Below are 17,674 nucleotides of genomic sequence, written 5' to 3'. Positions count from 1 at the left end.
ACTCAAAATACAAGGGCCTCTGTCCTTGTACTTTTTGGGAGTGAGACTTGATTTGGCTTCGCAGCTAATCAACTAATACCGCAGATTGGCATGCATTCATTAAATTAAAATTTCATCCCGCTCATCTGGTTTGATTGCTTTGTGCCCAAGTGGCGGTCGTTCCCCCAACTCCTCCTCCTCCAAATTCGCCGTCATATTGCGGCTTCCGACACAATTGGACCTGGCAGTCCCAATCCCAAACCGAATCGCAACTGTTGGCGCTGGGCGGCTTCTTGGCCTGTTTGTTTATTTGCCTGACAGCAGCCGAAACCCCATGCCTCCTAAGTATCTCTATCTTCATCTGTATCTGTATTTTGTATCTGTATCTGAGCATCTCAGCCAGGATAAAATCCGCATCCGGAAACTATGTTGGCCTGCCATTGAAATTCATAAAGCATCAATGGCCCCGCCGAGCTTCTCTTTTCCGTGGCTCTTTTTGTTTGAAATCATTTGCTTTAATTCAAGTGAAAAATTATTTAAATTGGTTATCAAACGTGCGGCTCAGACAACCATCAATGTGCCTACGGATGCAGATACAGATACACGCTCAGATACAGATACAGATACAGATTCAAATTCAGATACAAACACAAATACAGGTGCACGTTCTATAGACATTTGTTTTTCGGGGGAAATGGCATAATATTCTGTGTTTTGCCCTCCAAACAAATACCTTTTGTTGCCGGTCTGCTGGTGGAAATGAAAATTGATTCCAACTTAAATGAAAAATATTGATCAAAGTAATTTCTTGGCTTTTGCCCAGGTAGATGAATTTGTAATATTTTTTTATTTAGTGAAAAATGCATGAGCCTATAAAATATTTCCAATGCAGATAGACAGCAATTGCGCCTGGATCCATGGGGATTTTGTCGATATGCCAGAAGTGCTCCGTTCGCTCTGAAATTTCCAATGCGTGTTCGTTGCCATTAATATTTTAAGGCCAAAACAACTGACACAAACTTTCCGGGTTGCTTCATGTGCAACATCACTTTTACTATTATTCTGCGGCCAATTATTAATTTTTACCTCTCGAAATGTTTCCATTTAAAAGCATTTGGTTTTTTGCATTTGATAGTTTACCTTTTATTGTTTCGTATTATTCAATTATATTATGCTATTATGTATTTCTGTTATGCTCTCTTTTCTTCATGTTTTAGGCTTAGGACTAGAGGGTCTGCACTTCAGTTTTGATTTCACTAAATATATATTTTATACTTTAATCGTACTATATAATGTCACCTTGCGGCTGGCTACCGCGCGCCATTCGCATTGTGTTCTGCGTCTGTGGTTTATTGTTTTAAATTAATACCTTAACTGTCATTACAATTACGTTTAATTACATTACAAATTTTGTAGTTTGGAAATGCATTGGTTAAATGCAAAAAGAAATTATCATGTAACTAACTATGCTCGGTAATTATAATTAGAATTTAGTTAAGTATTCGTTATCGAATGACAATAAATTACGAATTCACCATCCATCGGGTGTGCATGTATTTATGTGTGTCGATTAGGCTATAATTTCATTACCGTTACTCATTTGATGCATATAAAAACTGCGATCCGAATTTGGATTTCGATTACGAGTATTTTGGGAGTCGCGCTGGCTACACTGTAGAAAATCTCTGGCCTAAGATAGGAGTAGAAATCGGTCGTAAAACATATATCCTATATATATATATTATATATAGAGTGGGCAGAAAGGGCTGCATGCGATAGTTTAAAAACGGTTTCGTATCGTACCCATTCGGATTTCCTTATAATGTACACACACCTAGAAGTCTTTTGACAAAAATACACATTTATACACGCATATACAGGGTCCTGTGAAGAGTTCGTCCTTTCTCGCTTATCCCTTCTCTCGATTATTAGTTCTTGATTCTGGATTCTCGGGTGCACTGCCATACGAGCTAAGTAGGATACTAATTTGGCCAGTATTGCGTAGGCGGAGGCGACTGGGTGATCCGCTGCTGTGTTTGGATGAGCTTACGTAATTACAAAAATTACATTAGTTCTCGGTTACGGCTATCGGTTAGTTACAAATTACAGATTACAAACTACGAATACGTTTTTCCTGCTTGTACAAAAATTGCTATTTGCTGTTGCCTCTCGTCCTGAACATAAAGTACAACTCATATATATATATCAGCGATATATATCCTTAGCTGTGTTTATCATATATGTTACGTGTAGAAATACATTAGACATTACCTACGAGTAGTGTGTATGCGTATGGGTAATATAGGTATGTATTTATATGCAACATCCAACTGTCGTCTGAGTATTCTCTTTTTGGTTTTTGTTTGGAATTCGCTGATTATATGCATGGCCATGATTTACGTTTACATTCAATGTGTGCACGTGTCTCTGTGTGTGTGTGAGTGTGTGTGTGCTGTGATTTGTTTTGTTTCGTGTATGAGAATGGTTTGGTGTGACTCGCTGCTGCTTCTGCTGCTGCTGCTTCTGCTTCTTCTTCCTTCCGGTTCCGCTTACAGCAGTAAATTTTCTAAATGCGCTGCATACTCATCGGCCGTCCGGAACTCCAGACTTTCGCTCTCACCGTGACTGCGACTGTTGCTATAGCTGTAAATTTACACATCGAGAAAAATATTATATTACCTATATAGTGAAAAAAATATATAGTTGGGTATTTATGCTAGCCATGATTTAATTGGTACAATTATATACATTTCATTCAAATCGTGAAGTAAAATTCAACAGCTACCCCATTTTTTTATATTTAATATACGGTTGATTATTTCGGTAGCCAAAATTTAATCGGTTAAATTAAACAGATACATCCAACATCTACTCACATTTTTAACAAAAAAAAGATTTTTAACCTTAATTGTAATACTTCAATTAATTATTGTACTGCGTTCTTTTAAAAGCCTTAATTCTTTGTTTTCAAATAAGTATAAACCTGATCAAATTTAATTTTTAGCTTAAAAATTAAAGGCCACCACTTGATTTGAAAAATACTCAATTTAAAAGTATATTAAGAATATGTACCAAATTCCTAATGGAATATTTTCTAGCTGTGTAGTGTTTTGCGACCACAAAGGTAATGAGTAAAGTTGGCGAGTAATAAAACGTTAATGCCAAATCAATAGGACACGTGTCGTTGTTGTATTACCTGTTTTCGGAGAGTTCCCGCTTCTTGCGCTTTCGATCCTGCGAAAGGGCCTCCACGCACAGGATGATCAGCTTGCTGTCGCAGGACTGTCGCTTCTGTTCGAGCAGCTTGTGGCCATCGAGATTGCTGGCATACCCGGACTTCAGGTGGTCACCGGAATGCCAGGCATCGCAATACGTGTCCATGGAACGCTCTCCATTTGGCAGCGAACCATGCCAGACCATCTTCATGGGCCTAAGAATAACATTAATTTTATATCCTATTTTATTAGATTTAAATGGGATTTATAGAGAGCTTACCACAAGGGATCCGTCATCACGTTCTTGCCGCTGAAACTGTAGATTCGCGGCGCTTGGGAGAAGAACCCGCCTTGGCCGTTGAAAATGCCCTTCCAGGAGTTGAAGAGCACATCGCCACGGGTGTTCACCACGGGCAGATCCCGGTCAGCCGGACGGACAATCGTGTCCAGATTCTGTACCCTGCAGGCCACCAAGAGTTAAGCATTTCGTTAACGTACAAATTATATTGCCAGCATACGAGCGCCAATTACACGCGCACAAACAAACCGCCATCAAAAGATGTCTGAAGGGCAGGTGCTGCGTGCCAGCTCTTTGTTCGTTCACTTATTTATGTTTTCACCTCCCCAGAAACCCCCAAAGCCCCCGAAAACCAAAACTCCCCGAACTCGAGACCTCGTTGCCGGAGCACTGGGTAAATAAATTGCACGAAATTGTTTTCACAAGCTTTTGTTTTCATACTTCGAGCGCGCGCTTTTTTCCGCTTTCGCTTCGCTTCAAATATCAAGATTATGCGGCAACTAATGAGTTCCCAAAGTGTCGGCTCAGCCCGGCAACGTGGCGTATGAGCAACGCGCGGAGTATTGAAGCGGCAAATACGCTGGTCTGGATTTGCGCAAAATCTTAATAGCCTGAACCCCGAGAAAAAAACTAAACAGGAAAACAGGCCTAATACGCGTGAAAAATCTAAAGAATGATAAGACACATTCGCCAGTTCTTGTTGGGTAACTCACCTGGATGAGAGGAATGCCTTGAAGGTGCCCAGGAGTCCTGCCCGTCGTCCTTGCCGATAGCAGGCGAAGTCCGCCCCCGAATCCCCTGCAAATCGCCGGTGGAAGGCTCGTTCAACGCCGCAACGCGTAGCTATTCCGGATCCAAGAAAATATGGCATGAAATTAATGCGGAATTTATGTCAAGCATTTTAAGATCTAATTAATACAGAATTTAATAGCCAGAAATTGTTTGTTTAACAAAGGTCCTGCGTTGGATGGGAAACGGGAACCAGAAACAAGAACGAGCAAAGCCCGCGGGGAATGTAGCGCAAAATGATAGGTGGGAGTAATGGATAGTAAAATATTTCAAATAATTGCTGGGGCCCCGGAGAAACAATAACAAAAAATATGCTGAAACCCACTTCAGCGGGGGCAAAAAAAAAAGCACTCATAAAATTGCCGGTTTGTAGAAAGGAACTCAAAGGTCGGATCTAGCTTAATTGAAATACAGGGAACAGAGGACTCACCATTCGCGGATACCACTGGAAATGCGATTTAAATTGAATTTTTTTTTTTTTTTTTTTGTCAATTCCGTTAATTTTGTTTGAAGACGCAGCAGTAAGATGTGGGACGAAAATATTTTTCATTTAATAAATCCAAATGGAAATTCTGAGCATTCTAACACCGACACATATATATATAAATTTATATAAAAAGAAGCTCTCAACATTCTCGACTTTCGTGTCGGATGCGAAATGTTGAGAGCAAAGCTTCATGGATTACCCAAAGCAAAGACAAAATTCAATCAAGAAGCGTCTAGTAAAATAGCAAATCACACAGAAAAACACACAGAAAGCAATGGAATTAAAAATATAACTTATTTAAATACAAAAATATATGGAGTTTCCATTGGCTCAACAAAAACCGACAATCGGTAGAGACAAAAGCAGAAAATCAAACTACACCAATTGTTCCGTGTACAACAGCAGAACTTCAAATGCAATTTTCGCTAATTAGAAATATTTCCATTGGCCAGCAAACAAAATCAAATTATTTATTCAACGAGTGTGTGTGCAAGAATCGTTGGCTGATTTAAATTCTCCCGTTGGTTTTGTTATATTTTTTTTTAGTCGACACTAGGATATGCAATATTATGGATTTAATTACCGTTTCGTATTCGGGCGCGGTTGTAAACTGCATTTAACGACAATTAATTATAAATAAGTTTAGTAGGTTATATCGATAACATTTGCTTCAGTTCGTTACACTGAGTATTAATTATGAAATTAGGAACAAGTAGTGTGTGTGTTTGTGGTGTAGTTTTGTTGCTTGTCTTGGATATTTGAACATTACAGTGGTAGTTCGATATGAGAGCAGGAAAGTCATCGATTACATAAAAATTATGTTTTTACGAGTACTTTTTTGGCTTAATTTAAATCATGGAGAACATTTCTTTGACTGAATTATTAACCATATTTTTTTATCGATAATTTGCCAGCTCTTTTCGAGTTGTAGTAGTAATTGTTAGATACTGCCGGCGGGAAATGACAGCCAGGCGAAACATCAGCGTCAGAGCTTTGCGCTTTATACATAAATATTTCATTTCGAACTCATCAAAGTCGAGTACAATCAAAGCACACAAAGGAAATCGCAACTAGGACTTCTGATTTCCATTCGAAGGGCTCTGTATTTTCGCCGGCATTCAGTATCAATGTCATTATCCCGCCGACGGAAGCGAGTAGATGTGGAAAACATAATGTGCGGAAAAAATAACAGCGATGGATGTGGATGCAAACATCACTCACCGTTGGCGTGTTGAGCAGTGGAGGTGGACTGTTGAGCAGGTTCTTCGACTGCAGGTCGAATCGCATCGATGGAGCCACCGTGGTGGGCGGAGCGGGCGTGGCAATCGGGACCAGGGTTCCCAGCTGCGAACAGATAACACACAAAGGAGAATTAAATGCGAAATCGTAATTAAAAGGCGCGGCGACAAACAAGCGTTTGACGAATTCGTAATTAATAAAACAAGAGCTCTCCGCAAATAAATATGTATGGAGGTATATATAGTATGTATGTGTTCTCGGCAGATCCTTTCAAGTAGTTAATATTTCAGGAGGAGCGAAAGGCAAACAGTTGAGCTCTCCTGCTGAAACTGAAATCAACGTTGTATTGAAACTTTTGCTCAAATATTTGCATTACGTGTAGCAAAATATGTATCAACTGTCCCGGTCGCAGTTAAGGTTCCATTCCAATCCCACTTCTCAGTCGAAACGAAAATCCCGCTCAAAACTCCTTGCAGGCACGGCACTGTATTAGGGTCAAATTTTCGACAGCCATAATGCGCGACGTCGTCTGACAAAAGTTTTAATTACTATTTTGAACTTTAAGTAGTCGACTCGTGTACTGAAATCTAATTAGGCTTGCGACTCGGCTCCCATCTCGGTATCTCGGCAGACAGCTGTGTGTTTCGCCCAGACGAATGCGAAATGCAAATGGGGACCCGAGTACACTGTGCAAAATTTTTAAATTGTAAAGAACACTTTGTTCACTTTATGAAAAAAAATTAAAAATTTATTGACCCTTACTGTATTCAATTTTATTTAAATGTATTTCTTTAAAAAAAAATATTTTTTAATAATATCTTCAAAAAACTTAAAATTTCATTGTCATGATGAACAATGACTTTTACTTACTCCACATAAAAATAATTATTTTTCTTGGATATTTTTCTTGTGCTGTGAAACCCAATATAAATTCACATCAAACGAAGGATTAAAAAATATAAAAAATATTTTACCGTGTAGGCAACTTCGTGACTCCCCGACCTAACCAGATTTCGCCAACAAAGGGTCCCTTGCTTTGGCCCGATTTTGCCATATTATTCGGCACACCCTGACAGTTCATGGTCCTGTGCCGGGTTTTTGTTGTCAAAAGTATTTAAATGGCGCCGTCAAAGGCAAGAGATTTCGTTTTCATTCCGGACTGCCTCATGCACATGCCAGTTGCCAGTTGCCAGGAGCGAAGAGCATGGAGCCAGGATCCAAAAGCCAGGAGCTCGAAGCCTGTGCCACGCCCCCAAAGCCATGGGGCGAAACCCTGTTGTGCCTGCTTTTGTGCCCTGCAACAACGGAAGCGGAAATCGAATCTCGAGCAGTTTTTTGCCACTCCCCGAAATTTTGAGAATATTGTACACTTCGGCACTATGTAGTTTCTCCTGCCTTTCACTCCTGCCTTTCATTTTCAATTTTTTTGATGATTTCAATAAAGCAACAAGCTGGCGAAATTGCGGCCACTTTAATGTTTAACAACCTATTGAGTAATCGACCAATTCTGCGTGTAATTTCGCTAACTTCAGAGGACTCCACAAAATGCTGACCCGCACAAATTGCCGGGCAGAAAATCGGGTAATAAAAGGCTCCCACTCGCCCAAAGTTCACCTTGGTCGAGATTAATTGGCATGTGGCAGAGGCGAATTTCGGCATTTCAGGGGAAAGGACAATAAAACCTTCGATTTCCGTTTAATATTATTTTTAATCTGCCAAAGGAATTTATGGCTCCAAGGAGGGTCCTACCCACTGCCTACTTATGACCCCCGCAGATCGGACGGATGCATGTTTTATATATGTTTCATCAATAAATGTTTTGAGCCTCTGACTACTGACAGCCTCACTCAAATTGCCTGCCACATGCCACATGTCCCACTGTATCCCCAGTATCTCTTGTATCCGTTAACCGGGACAAGTGAAAAGCCAAGCGCAAGTCAATATAATTGAATAACGCAGATATATCCACACACCCACACACACACTTATACACACACACACAAGTGACGGATGGCAATCCAATGGCAATCAGTCTGTACGTCTGCAACATTTAATGTGCAAATAAAAAACGAGTCGATACAAGGGCAATGCCAAACAAACCTTACTTTATGGCAGGCAAGAAAAATAAATAAATAAATAAGGCGAGCAGAAGACAAACACGGGATACTGTCCTTTCTATTTTTGCATGCATTTGTCTCTTCGTTGGCTCCTATTTTTTCTTTTTTTTGTTCTTTTTTTTATTCACTGCAAAGGGGCTTATGGCCATAATGGAACAACGAACGAGGGAGCGGGATCTATAAAATAATAACCGCCCGCCAGCGAGCTCAACGCCTGTCATATTTGGCATTTTAAAAAGTGCTACCCGAAAAGACCCTGTTTGTTTGCTTAGGAGCAAGAAATCAAATCCTGTCCCCCTCCCTCCCCCCCTCAAGTTTGGCTAAAAGTAGAGGGGATTTGGGCCAAAACTCACCGCAATGTACTGCCATCCCTTGTTGACGCGAACCAAAAGCGCCTCCTCCTCGGTGATGTAGGCCAACGTGCCCGGCGGATTGAGGGCCGATTTCTGCGGTGGAAATATCATCGAAAGAGTTTTTTTTTTTTATTAAAAATACATGGCAGTTGCCAAATTTAACCAATCGACACCCACTTTTGTCATTTCATCGATGTTCTGGAAGGTTACTGCTCCCGGCACAATCTTCATGTTCATATTGGATGAGGAGGCCGAGAAGTAGGGCTCCTCGCCCTCGACGTGGCTCTCATCGTGTTTGTGCGAGTGTCCCGACTGGCGTGGCGGCTCTGAAAGGATAATTCATGCATTATGACACATGATTCCGATATCCTGCATTCATTTAAATGCGGACTTTCCAAGTGCTACGCCACAACAGTGAATAAAGCTTTATTTATAACTTTCTGTGTGTGCTTCGAGTTTTTTTTAATGGTTGGAAAATCTTTCAAAATAAATAATGCAAGAGCTTAAGTTTAAATTTACAGGTAATACTTTCAAAGTATTTAAGTAGTTGGAGTTCAACTTTGTAGTCTTCATGCAATTACTAATTTAAATTATTAATTTTCACTGTTGAATTTTAATTTCGTTTTTCATAGTTTGAACAACTTTAGGGGAAACATTTGCTTATACAGAATCAAAGTTGATAATTGTATTTCAAATTTATTTTTAGGTTTTTTTAAGTACCTTAAAATACTTCATGCTACAAGAAGTGTATGATACTTGGTAATGAAAAACTTGTTATTATGCTTATTATTTTATTTTATAGAAAAAAACGTATAAATAAGTCCAAGTATTTTTAACAAATAACTAAAATAACTTCTACTCTTCATAATTACTTATGTCTGCATACGCCAAAAAGTGTGTTTTAATACTTCATCATTCCCCCCATTTAAACTGACTGAAGGAGTCAAATACTCGCATTTTAGGTAACTAAAATACCATGAGTCGCGGGTTTGAGTTCTTTTTCGGCTGAGAAAAGTCATGACGGTGTGAAAATACGCGCATAAAGAAAATGTTTACACGTTGTACTCTATCAACGGCAAATGAGTTAATGATGATGTGCAAATATGGCCATTAAAGGTGCTAGTTCATGAATGGTAAGGTGTGTGTATATATGAGGGCATGCCAGGTGGAAATTGGGGAAGGAAAGGTGTGCTGAGGACTGGAGGCAATTAGCTGGTTCAACGGTGGGTCATGCGAGCATTCCATAAAAAGCTACGGCTAATATGATGGATGGAGTTGAGATTGTAGGTTTTTAGTTTGGTTTAGTTCGATTACCGGCTGTGCCATCGGGACGATCGCGCAGATCTTGAAGCTCTCGCAGGGCTTTGAGTTCGTCTAAGGATGAGCGCGCTCCTTGATGACGAGTACGATACAAATGACATGGATTGATATTGGTTGGATAAGTTAGGTTCGTTTTGTTTGGCTCTTGGCCAAGGATAATGCTAGCTATGTACAGATATTTGACCACTAACTAAGCTCACACTTCACATATTTACAACATGTTTAAGCCATATTCTTTGGGTTTAACTTACCTGGTCTTCCATAATAGGAGGCATCACCAAAGAACGTGCTGCGTGAGTCCATTCCGGGTTCTCCTTTGGGTCCTGAAATCGATAGGCCAGGTAGACCTGGGGGTCCTGGAGGTCCTGGCGGTCCTGCCGGTCCTGGCATAGCTATGTACTGCACTCCGCTGCTGTCGCCATCGCCACCTCCAGTGGCTGGAAGTCCAGGAGGTCCTGGCAAGCCATCCCTGCCATCCTGACCTCGGTCGCCTTTATCGCCCTTCAACTGCAAACAAGATACACCCGTCAATACAACCGGAAACCCTTCGGTGATCCATCAACATTCTGTCGTCGAACGGGGCGTATACTTGACATTGACTTTTGGCACTTACCCCCTCGCGGCCTCCGGAATCGCCTTTCGGTCCCTTGGGACCCATCTCACCCTTTGGTCCTGTCATTCCAGGGCGGCCCTGTGAAGCAATTAAATTACAACCTGTTATTATCATTAAGTCGAGGAGTTTGAGTAGTTAATATGACGATTAATATGTCAGATCTTTGACTTAATAAGCCATTAATCATTATTGATTGTGCAGCAGCTATTTCTTCAATTAATCAACGTGTTGCCTTTTTCCAGCTTTAAGTTTAATTATTTAAATGGAGTGCTTTATATCTACTAAATAGCAAAGTCACGTAGCAAAGTTTGCAGATGGCCAGCATTCTCCCATTCGTAAGTGCTAAAGTTGAGAGCAAATTATAAGATCATTGGCAGCAAAAGCCGGCAGAAAACAGCCACATGAATGCCTCGTGAGGAGCGTGCAAGTTGGCCAGAATGCAGTTTGCAGTTCGCTGGCAAAATCGGAGCAACGAGGCAACTTGAACTATGACCAAAAACGAGCAAACTTTTGCCGTTTCGAAGTGCAACAATTCCTCTACTCGAGTCGCAACGTTTTTGTCTCTCCACTCTACTCGTTCCGGCAATTGAGCCAAAGTTCCGGGTCGCATTCTACCACTGCCAGCTCATGTAATTACGTTGCTTGATTTTGATTTCGGGCGGTAAACGATGCCAGTTGGCACAGAATGCCAAAGGACATCGCGGCGGAGTAGCGCAGCACACGCGCCTGCCTCTCACAATTCAGTGACTCAGTGATTCCGTGGCAAAGGGAAAGTTTCCTTCGCACTCCTCGCTGCCATTGCCATTGCTTAGCTGTTGTTATTGCGAAATAATGTTGCAAATTCTGGCCAAACTGCAATTGGAATCGTGCGATGCGCCGACTGCCGCGTCCTGAATAACCGTGATGAAAATGCACTTAAAATACTTTTCGTTTGAGTTTATTCCGCTGCTCTGGTTCTTTTTTTTCTTTTTTTTTTGTAGTTGCTGTTCCCTTTCTGTGTCTGAACCTCTTTCGAGTGCCCTGATTGTCTAGATCGCGAATGCGGCCAGAAAATGTCTGTTTGTCTCCGAACTTTTCCGGCAGCGACAACAATGGAGCCTAAATCATGGACGTAGTAAGCGAAAATAATCCTAAGCTCGATTATCCAAGCAAACAAGGTTGAGTTTTAAAAAAGTTTTACAAGATTAATATAAACTTCTATAAACTACTACTAGAAATTTTTGACTAAAATCTTTAAGACGACCAGCAAGTTTTGGGGATAGTTTAACAATATCAGACAAATATAAGTATTATAAAATTTACTTTGAAAGGCATTTTATTCATGATGTTTTTTTCTGGCATGTATTCGTTCTGGTTTAAGTAGTCTTTATTATACTTTTTATAACTTTGCAGAAGGTTGATTTTTTGACCCTGTTTTGACCCTGTCAGAAATCCCAAAAATTACTTTTTTTGAAAAATGACCCAAAACCAGCACTTCAAAGCCCAAAGCTTCCGTAATTCAAGTTGTCACATTGTCTCCTAAGAAACTGCATTATTATTATTATTATTATTATTTTTTACATTTTTATAAAAATACTACAAAGTGGCTTTTTGTTAAATGGCGTTAAGAATTTAAAACAGCCTATAACTTTTCTTAATGATGTCTGATCTTGGATTCGTATACCTCAAAGAAATGAAAATTATGTTTGTTATCATTATAGAACCCTATCCTTGTTTGACTGTTAAAACCACATTTTTCCTATCGCACAACCCGCAATCTGGCCCCTTCAAGTGATTTCGACTACGCTTCTGGCCAGAAGGGCTGAAAGCATGTGAAAGTTGGTCCAACTCATGAATATGCATGCAAAAGTTGCGAGTGGCCGAGTGGCGACTTTGCCTCTTACTTACCGAGTGTCCAATATCGCCCATGGCTCCGGGTTTTCCTGGCGGTCCGATTGGTCCAGTGGCCCCAGTCCCGCCGCGCCTTCCCCGCATACCCTTCTCACCCTTCTCGCCCTTGGTCCCGTTGGCGGAGAGCCCCTCGAGTCCGCCGGGCTGTCCGGCCTGTCCGGGGAGACCCGGCAACCCAGGAGTTCCCGGTTCGCCGGGCTCGCCCTTTGCGCCGCTGGGTCCGTGTGCACCTTTGTGACCCTGTTGTTGTTGTCGGTGGAAAAATGGCAAGATGGTAAGATGGCGAGAAAGGAGCGAAAGCGAGTGTGTGAAATGATTTACGGTCTCAAATATACGGCTACATGTGCCCCAAAAGGAAAACTGGGAGGGGGATTCAGGGGGGCATTGGATTGGTGAGGGAATTTCGGGGGAACTCTCTTGCCTAATTTGGCCGTAAAACTCAATTTCAAACGTTTTGTCGACGACAGAAAAAATTCAATTCAAACTCATTTTGAAATCAAATCAATTCCGAAATCCCGCACACGCACACATACACTAACGCACACTTACACACACAGTTATTTATGCAATGGCTGGGCGACAAGCCCGAAAACACAAAACCATATTCCTTTTTGGGGTCCTTTGCCTTTGTGGAAAATTTGCTCTCTTCCTTCTCGGCTGAACTCAATTCATTCCCAGCGTCGTCGTCGTCGTCTTCCACATCATCAGCGCCTTAAATGGTTCGCCATAAATTCGCACGCTCGATGTTGGTTAAATCCGGAGGCTGGGAAATCAAGCTGGGTTATCCTGCTGCTGCTGCTTTCACTTGGGCTTACTGTTTCGGGCTTGTTGCGAACGCCAACTTAATACCAACTAATGAATAATTAATAAGGCAACACACACACTCATACACAGTTGACTGCTCCGCAGGCTGTCTTTCAAGATCCCCGGCTTGCGTCTGTTTTTTAGGCCTAATGAAACGTACCTAATTGTGCGTGTATTCATACGTTTAAAATGCTAATTTCCATATTAGTTTCCCCCCCGGAAAATCGTAATGCAATAACTTTGGCTGGCTGGATATACTCGTACCTATATGATGGCGTCTCCCTGACAAATTGGGCGTGAATTTATCATAAAATCCCAATCGATTTTTTTTTCATCATAATGTGTGTGTGTGTGTGTGGTGTGCGCTTCGTCGACGGCGGCTGTTTGCATAATTTCTTTTTATTTCACGCACGATTAATTTTGGGTGTGGCCACCGGGGGAAAAACTACTTAAAAGCGACCTTGTTACGCCAGATTCCTTGGCCACAAGCCGCATAAATATTACTTATGTATATCAAAGGTCGTGTCGGTGTCTTTATGGGGCCCAATTTGGCTCCTGTTCCCGAGGAGTAATCTGCGACACCGGAAGCCCTCCTCGTCCACGTGAGAAAGAGACCAAACCCAACCTAACCGGCCACATCATTTCGACAGCCGAAAGCCAAAGCCTGGCCGAAAAACCAACAAACAAACAGACTAACAACAAGCACATTATGCGAGTCCTGCTTGCCAGATTTAAGTTTTGAGGTTGCACATAAAAGAAATACGAAGGGGGGATCCCTTTTTCAGGATCCTTCTCCCTTTTTTTTGGAAGTCCGAGGGTGCAAAGCCACCCCAACTAAGCTGCTAAATGGCATACAGGGTAATGGCTGGGAAGTAAGCGGCGTCTAAGCAGGATGAGCTCCCCAAATGGCCAAAACTTATTATGAACGTAATGCCAAAACGAGAGAAGTGAAAAGAAACGAAACGAAATAGTTTATGTTGGTTGGTTGGGACAGACAGCCCCTCAGTCTCAGCTTGCGATCATATCCACTGAAAATCAAATGAGCTATAAATGCACACAAATTGGCCCCCGAACCAGACGAGAAATCAGGAGACATCGACATCGACATCGTCTCAAGTGACGCATTTGGGGCCAACTGCTGATAGAAATTTATGTCCCAAATTGTGTATTTCCTGCACAAATGACTGCGATGCTATAAATATGAAAGCGGTGGGAGGGAGCTCAGCTGGAGACCCAAAAGAATTATTACTATCTATCAAATTGGGTACAATTTCGCTTCAACTCAAAGAAATAACGTGGGAGTTGGGGATTTATCCTTTCACGGGGTTAATAGCCTGGAATTTATTCCTCAGATATTTATTTTCAACGAGCTATTTATTTTGGGAGCTATAATTTGGTAGAAAATTACTGATAAATTGATTTAAAACTTTCTTTTCATTCATAGAATATATTATCTTTTATTTTTTGGCCATTTAGTATTTTAATATTTTTTTTAAAGGTTTTAAAGATTTCGTATAATTAGACTTTAGATAATTTTATCCAAAATAATCCACTTTTATTACTCTTCGATCCAATATGCTATTTACCGCATTTTCAAATGGCTTTTCAGGGTTTTCTAAAACATAGATACCATATTGTAATTGCTTTTGTCGGAACACCACAGTCAAATCGATAATCAGCACACATTACTATATCATAAATGCAAACCTCAACCGTTTTGGCCCGAAATGCCCTGCCGAAAACGATTATTATCCAGACCAAAAACAAATTTTCGTCGCCGCCTGTTTGCTCATTTGGACGAAAAGCGACGAGCTGCTTGGCCCGATTGCCCTTTTAAGAAGCCTCAAAATCAATTGAGTAGTCAATAGGGCAGAAGTTATTATATATTTGAAACAACAATCGTGTGGGCCCGAGAAACACTTTATAATGCACACACACACACACATCACATACAACCACGCATTTCAGGGATAAACTGGGGAAAGGGAAAGCAGTGGGAAAGTGAGGAAAACCCTGGCCATTTATTAGACATGCCCTCTGACTTACCGGATCGCCACGCTCTCCTTTCTGGCCGGCATCACCTTTCTCGCCGGGAACACCTTTGGCCCCCGGTTGCGTTGTGCCCCGGAATGTGCCCATCGAGTTGACCATTAGGGATTCCTGTGTGTAGGCATAGTAATTTGTTAAATATTTGCTTGTTGTACAATTTATTTTCGATACATGTATTTCGCTGCCCCATTTCTCTGATCATTTTTTCTCTTTTTTTTTTGTAGGCAGCAGGCGGCCCTTTTTGACGAGGGACAAATGCAACAAACACACGGCGGAAATTTGATTAATGATCTTTTTTTTTTTTTTGGTGGACCGCCCACTCAGATTTCGGGGCGGGGCTAATGATGGCAAGTGGTTCTAGTCCATTAAAGGCTGTGTGTGGCCATCGCTTACCCCCGGCAAAGCAAACCTTTTGCGTTTTGTTTTTAGTTAAGTGGTTGTAGGTGGAACGAACATAAGATGAAATTGTTAAAATGTTTATACCTTGAAGGTCCTGGTTGGATTCCAATTTATCTGTTATTTATGTGTTGATTGTTACAAGAATACATAATTTTCGATACGATATACGTTTAACAATAATATAGAGCAATGGGCGTGAAATTGAAGCGTATTAGTATATGATTTCACTGGTTAAAAATCAGAAAACTTTTCAAAATTGCAACTTTTACGGGGGAGCACTCGAGTGTAGGTAATTAAATTTCTGAATAGAAGATCTGAAAACGAGGAGGTCGTGTCAACAATCAAAAGCCGTTCTAATAAACATAAAAGCATTTCCCTTTTAAAGACTCAAATTGCTCGGGTCTTCAAACCCATTTCATACCCTTCAAATTATGGGGTTAAAAATTATAAATTTAATGCTTCAATATTTTTTGAGTACTTTCCATTGACAATCTGTGGGCAACCCTTCCTTTTTTTCGGATTTCTATTATACTATTGTATGCCCGAATCGAAACCCATTTGTTTAACAGCCGGGAGCTTCCTAGCCAAATGTCCTGGCTCCGCCCAATGCACAGGATAACAAAGAGGGTACGACACCCAGAGAAAGCTTTTAAAAGGCACCAGCTTTGGGGGCGATGATAATGATGATAAACCCGCCGACATTAAACAATGGGAGGCGGGCCGACAGGCGAGTGGCTGTCTGATTTTTACTGCCGCCTCGTCGACCACAAGTAGCTTGACACTTTCATAAACGTAATAGTGCGATAATGATTACAACCCACCCACGCCCACTCCTTTCCACAAATACATTTAGACGGGAAGCGGGCAACACACGGTGTTGAAATGCGGTGATAAAGCCGAGCGGCAAAAAGAAAAGTTTCGCTCCTGCATGAAAGGGTTCAAAGTGGCAACGGTGCGGATGAAAGCGGAGTGATGTGTTTTTCAGCTCGCCTTTGTGTGGGTGACTGCTCCCTGTACAGTGTTCCCTGCTCCCTGTTCCCTGTTCACTGTTCCCCTTCACTGTTCCCCCTTCTCTGTTCCCTGTTCCTGCTATCAGTATCTGTGTGCGTGTTACCGCATTTAACCGCGTGAACTGCGCGCCCTGCGCTGATAACGGTAATTGCCACCAGCTGGAACACCGCCATCTACATTGCCATGTGGCATGCGGCAGGCGGCACCCCGAATACAGGACTCCTCAAAACTGAGCCCATGCCAAGCGAAAGGACTATACTCAAGTCTACAGCTGCACTGAGATTTATTCAATTTATATACTACTCGTGTGAATGGTAATTCAAATTTTGAAGAAAAAAAAAAAAATATTTAACTGCTCATTAAAATAAAAATTTTAATATAAAACAAGAATAAAAGTTTCCTTCAATTAAGTGAAAAAATAACATTTATTTCGGTTTTTAAACATAGTTTAAAATATTTATGTACAAGTAAAGCTTTTAAAAGAAATGATTATTAACCCAAAAATTGAAAAAACTCATTTACACTTTCATGTTTACTACAATATCTTTTTCTCCGGAAATTTCTCATGTAATTCCTGAATAGTTGACTTTTTAAATTACTAATGCGAGTCGTAGGCTCACAATTCCAAAGCACTGTATTCTAGTTATTAGTCCTTACATTGTAAGATAGGCTGTTACATGGAAAAATTACTAGCTTCCTATACAAGTTAATTTTTTGCCTGTGTAGACTCCACTTGACTTCAAAGTCGACACGACGACTCCACTCAAATTTGGGTTATTCCTGGCGGCTCGCGTGCTCAAGACGCTTACGTTTTGGCCCTTTCGCCAGGAGATGTTTCCGTGGAACCTTTGCGGTTTTAAGATTATTAGCAGAGATAGGCCATTTGTGGCATTCGCGACAACGACAATGGTGGCCACTGAACGTGCCTGCTCCCGCCAGACTCTGCCACTCTTCCACCGAATAGAGGAATCTGGAGCTGGCGTGACGCCACGAATCCTCCAGGGTGGCAATTTTTCACAGTTACTGCGCGAGCCAGGAAGGAAATTAGTTTAGGCAAATTGTGCGGCGTGTAAAACACGACGGACGTTTACCTCGGTCAGTTGCAATTCAT

The 17,674-nt window shown here is 41.3% G+C and overlaps 1 protein-coding gene across 1 annotated transcript in view; it reads right to left on the bottom strand.

Moving 5' to 3' along the window:
- Window positions 1-1,103: 1,103 nt before the first annotated feature.
- Window positions 1,104-17,674, bottom strand: part of LOC108089476 (collagen alpha-1(XVIII) chain) — a 60,232-nt gene continuing 43,661 nt past the window's right edge. Inside the window, 14 exon segments of the mRNA XM_017187739.2 lie at window positions 1,104-2,622; window positions 3,176-3,409; window positions 3,475-3,654; window positions 4,206-4,278; window positions 4,281-4,335; window positions 4,712-4,726; window positions 5,990-6,112; window positions 8,478-8,570; window positions 8,655-8,803; window positions 9,792-9,869; window positions 10,049-10,304; window positions 10,411-10,488; window positions 12,298-12,540; window positions 15,151-15,264. Of these exon segments, the coding sequence (XP_017043228.2) occupies window positions 2,529-2,622; window positions 3,176-3,409; window positions 3,475-3,654; window positions 4,206-4,278; window positions 4,281-4,335; window positions 4,712-4,726; window positions 5,990-6,112; window positions 8,478-8,570; window positions 8,655-8,803; window positions 9,792-9,869; window positions 10,049-10,304; window positions 10,411-10,488; window positions 12,298-12,540; window positions 15,151-15,264 (1,785 nt within the window). The 3' untranslated portion in view covers window positions 1,104-2,528.

Source organism: Drosophila ficusphila, unplaced genomic scaffold (genome assembly GCF_018152265.1).
Source record: "Drosophila ficusphila isolate 14025-0441.05 unplaced genomic scaffold, ASM1815226v1 contig_286, whole genome shotgun sequence".
In the NCBI taxonomy this organism is placed as follows: domain Eukaryota; kingdom Metazoa; phylum Arthropoda; class Insecta; order Diptera; family Drosophilidae; genus Drosophila; species Drosophila ficusphila.
The sequence above is the reverse complement of the archived record's forward strand: the minus strand, read 5'-3'. Positions and strand labels throughout refer to the sequence as shown.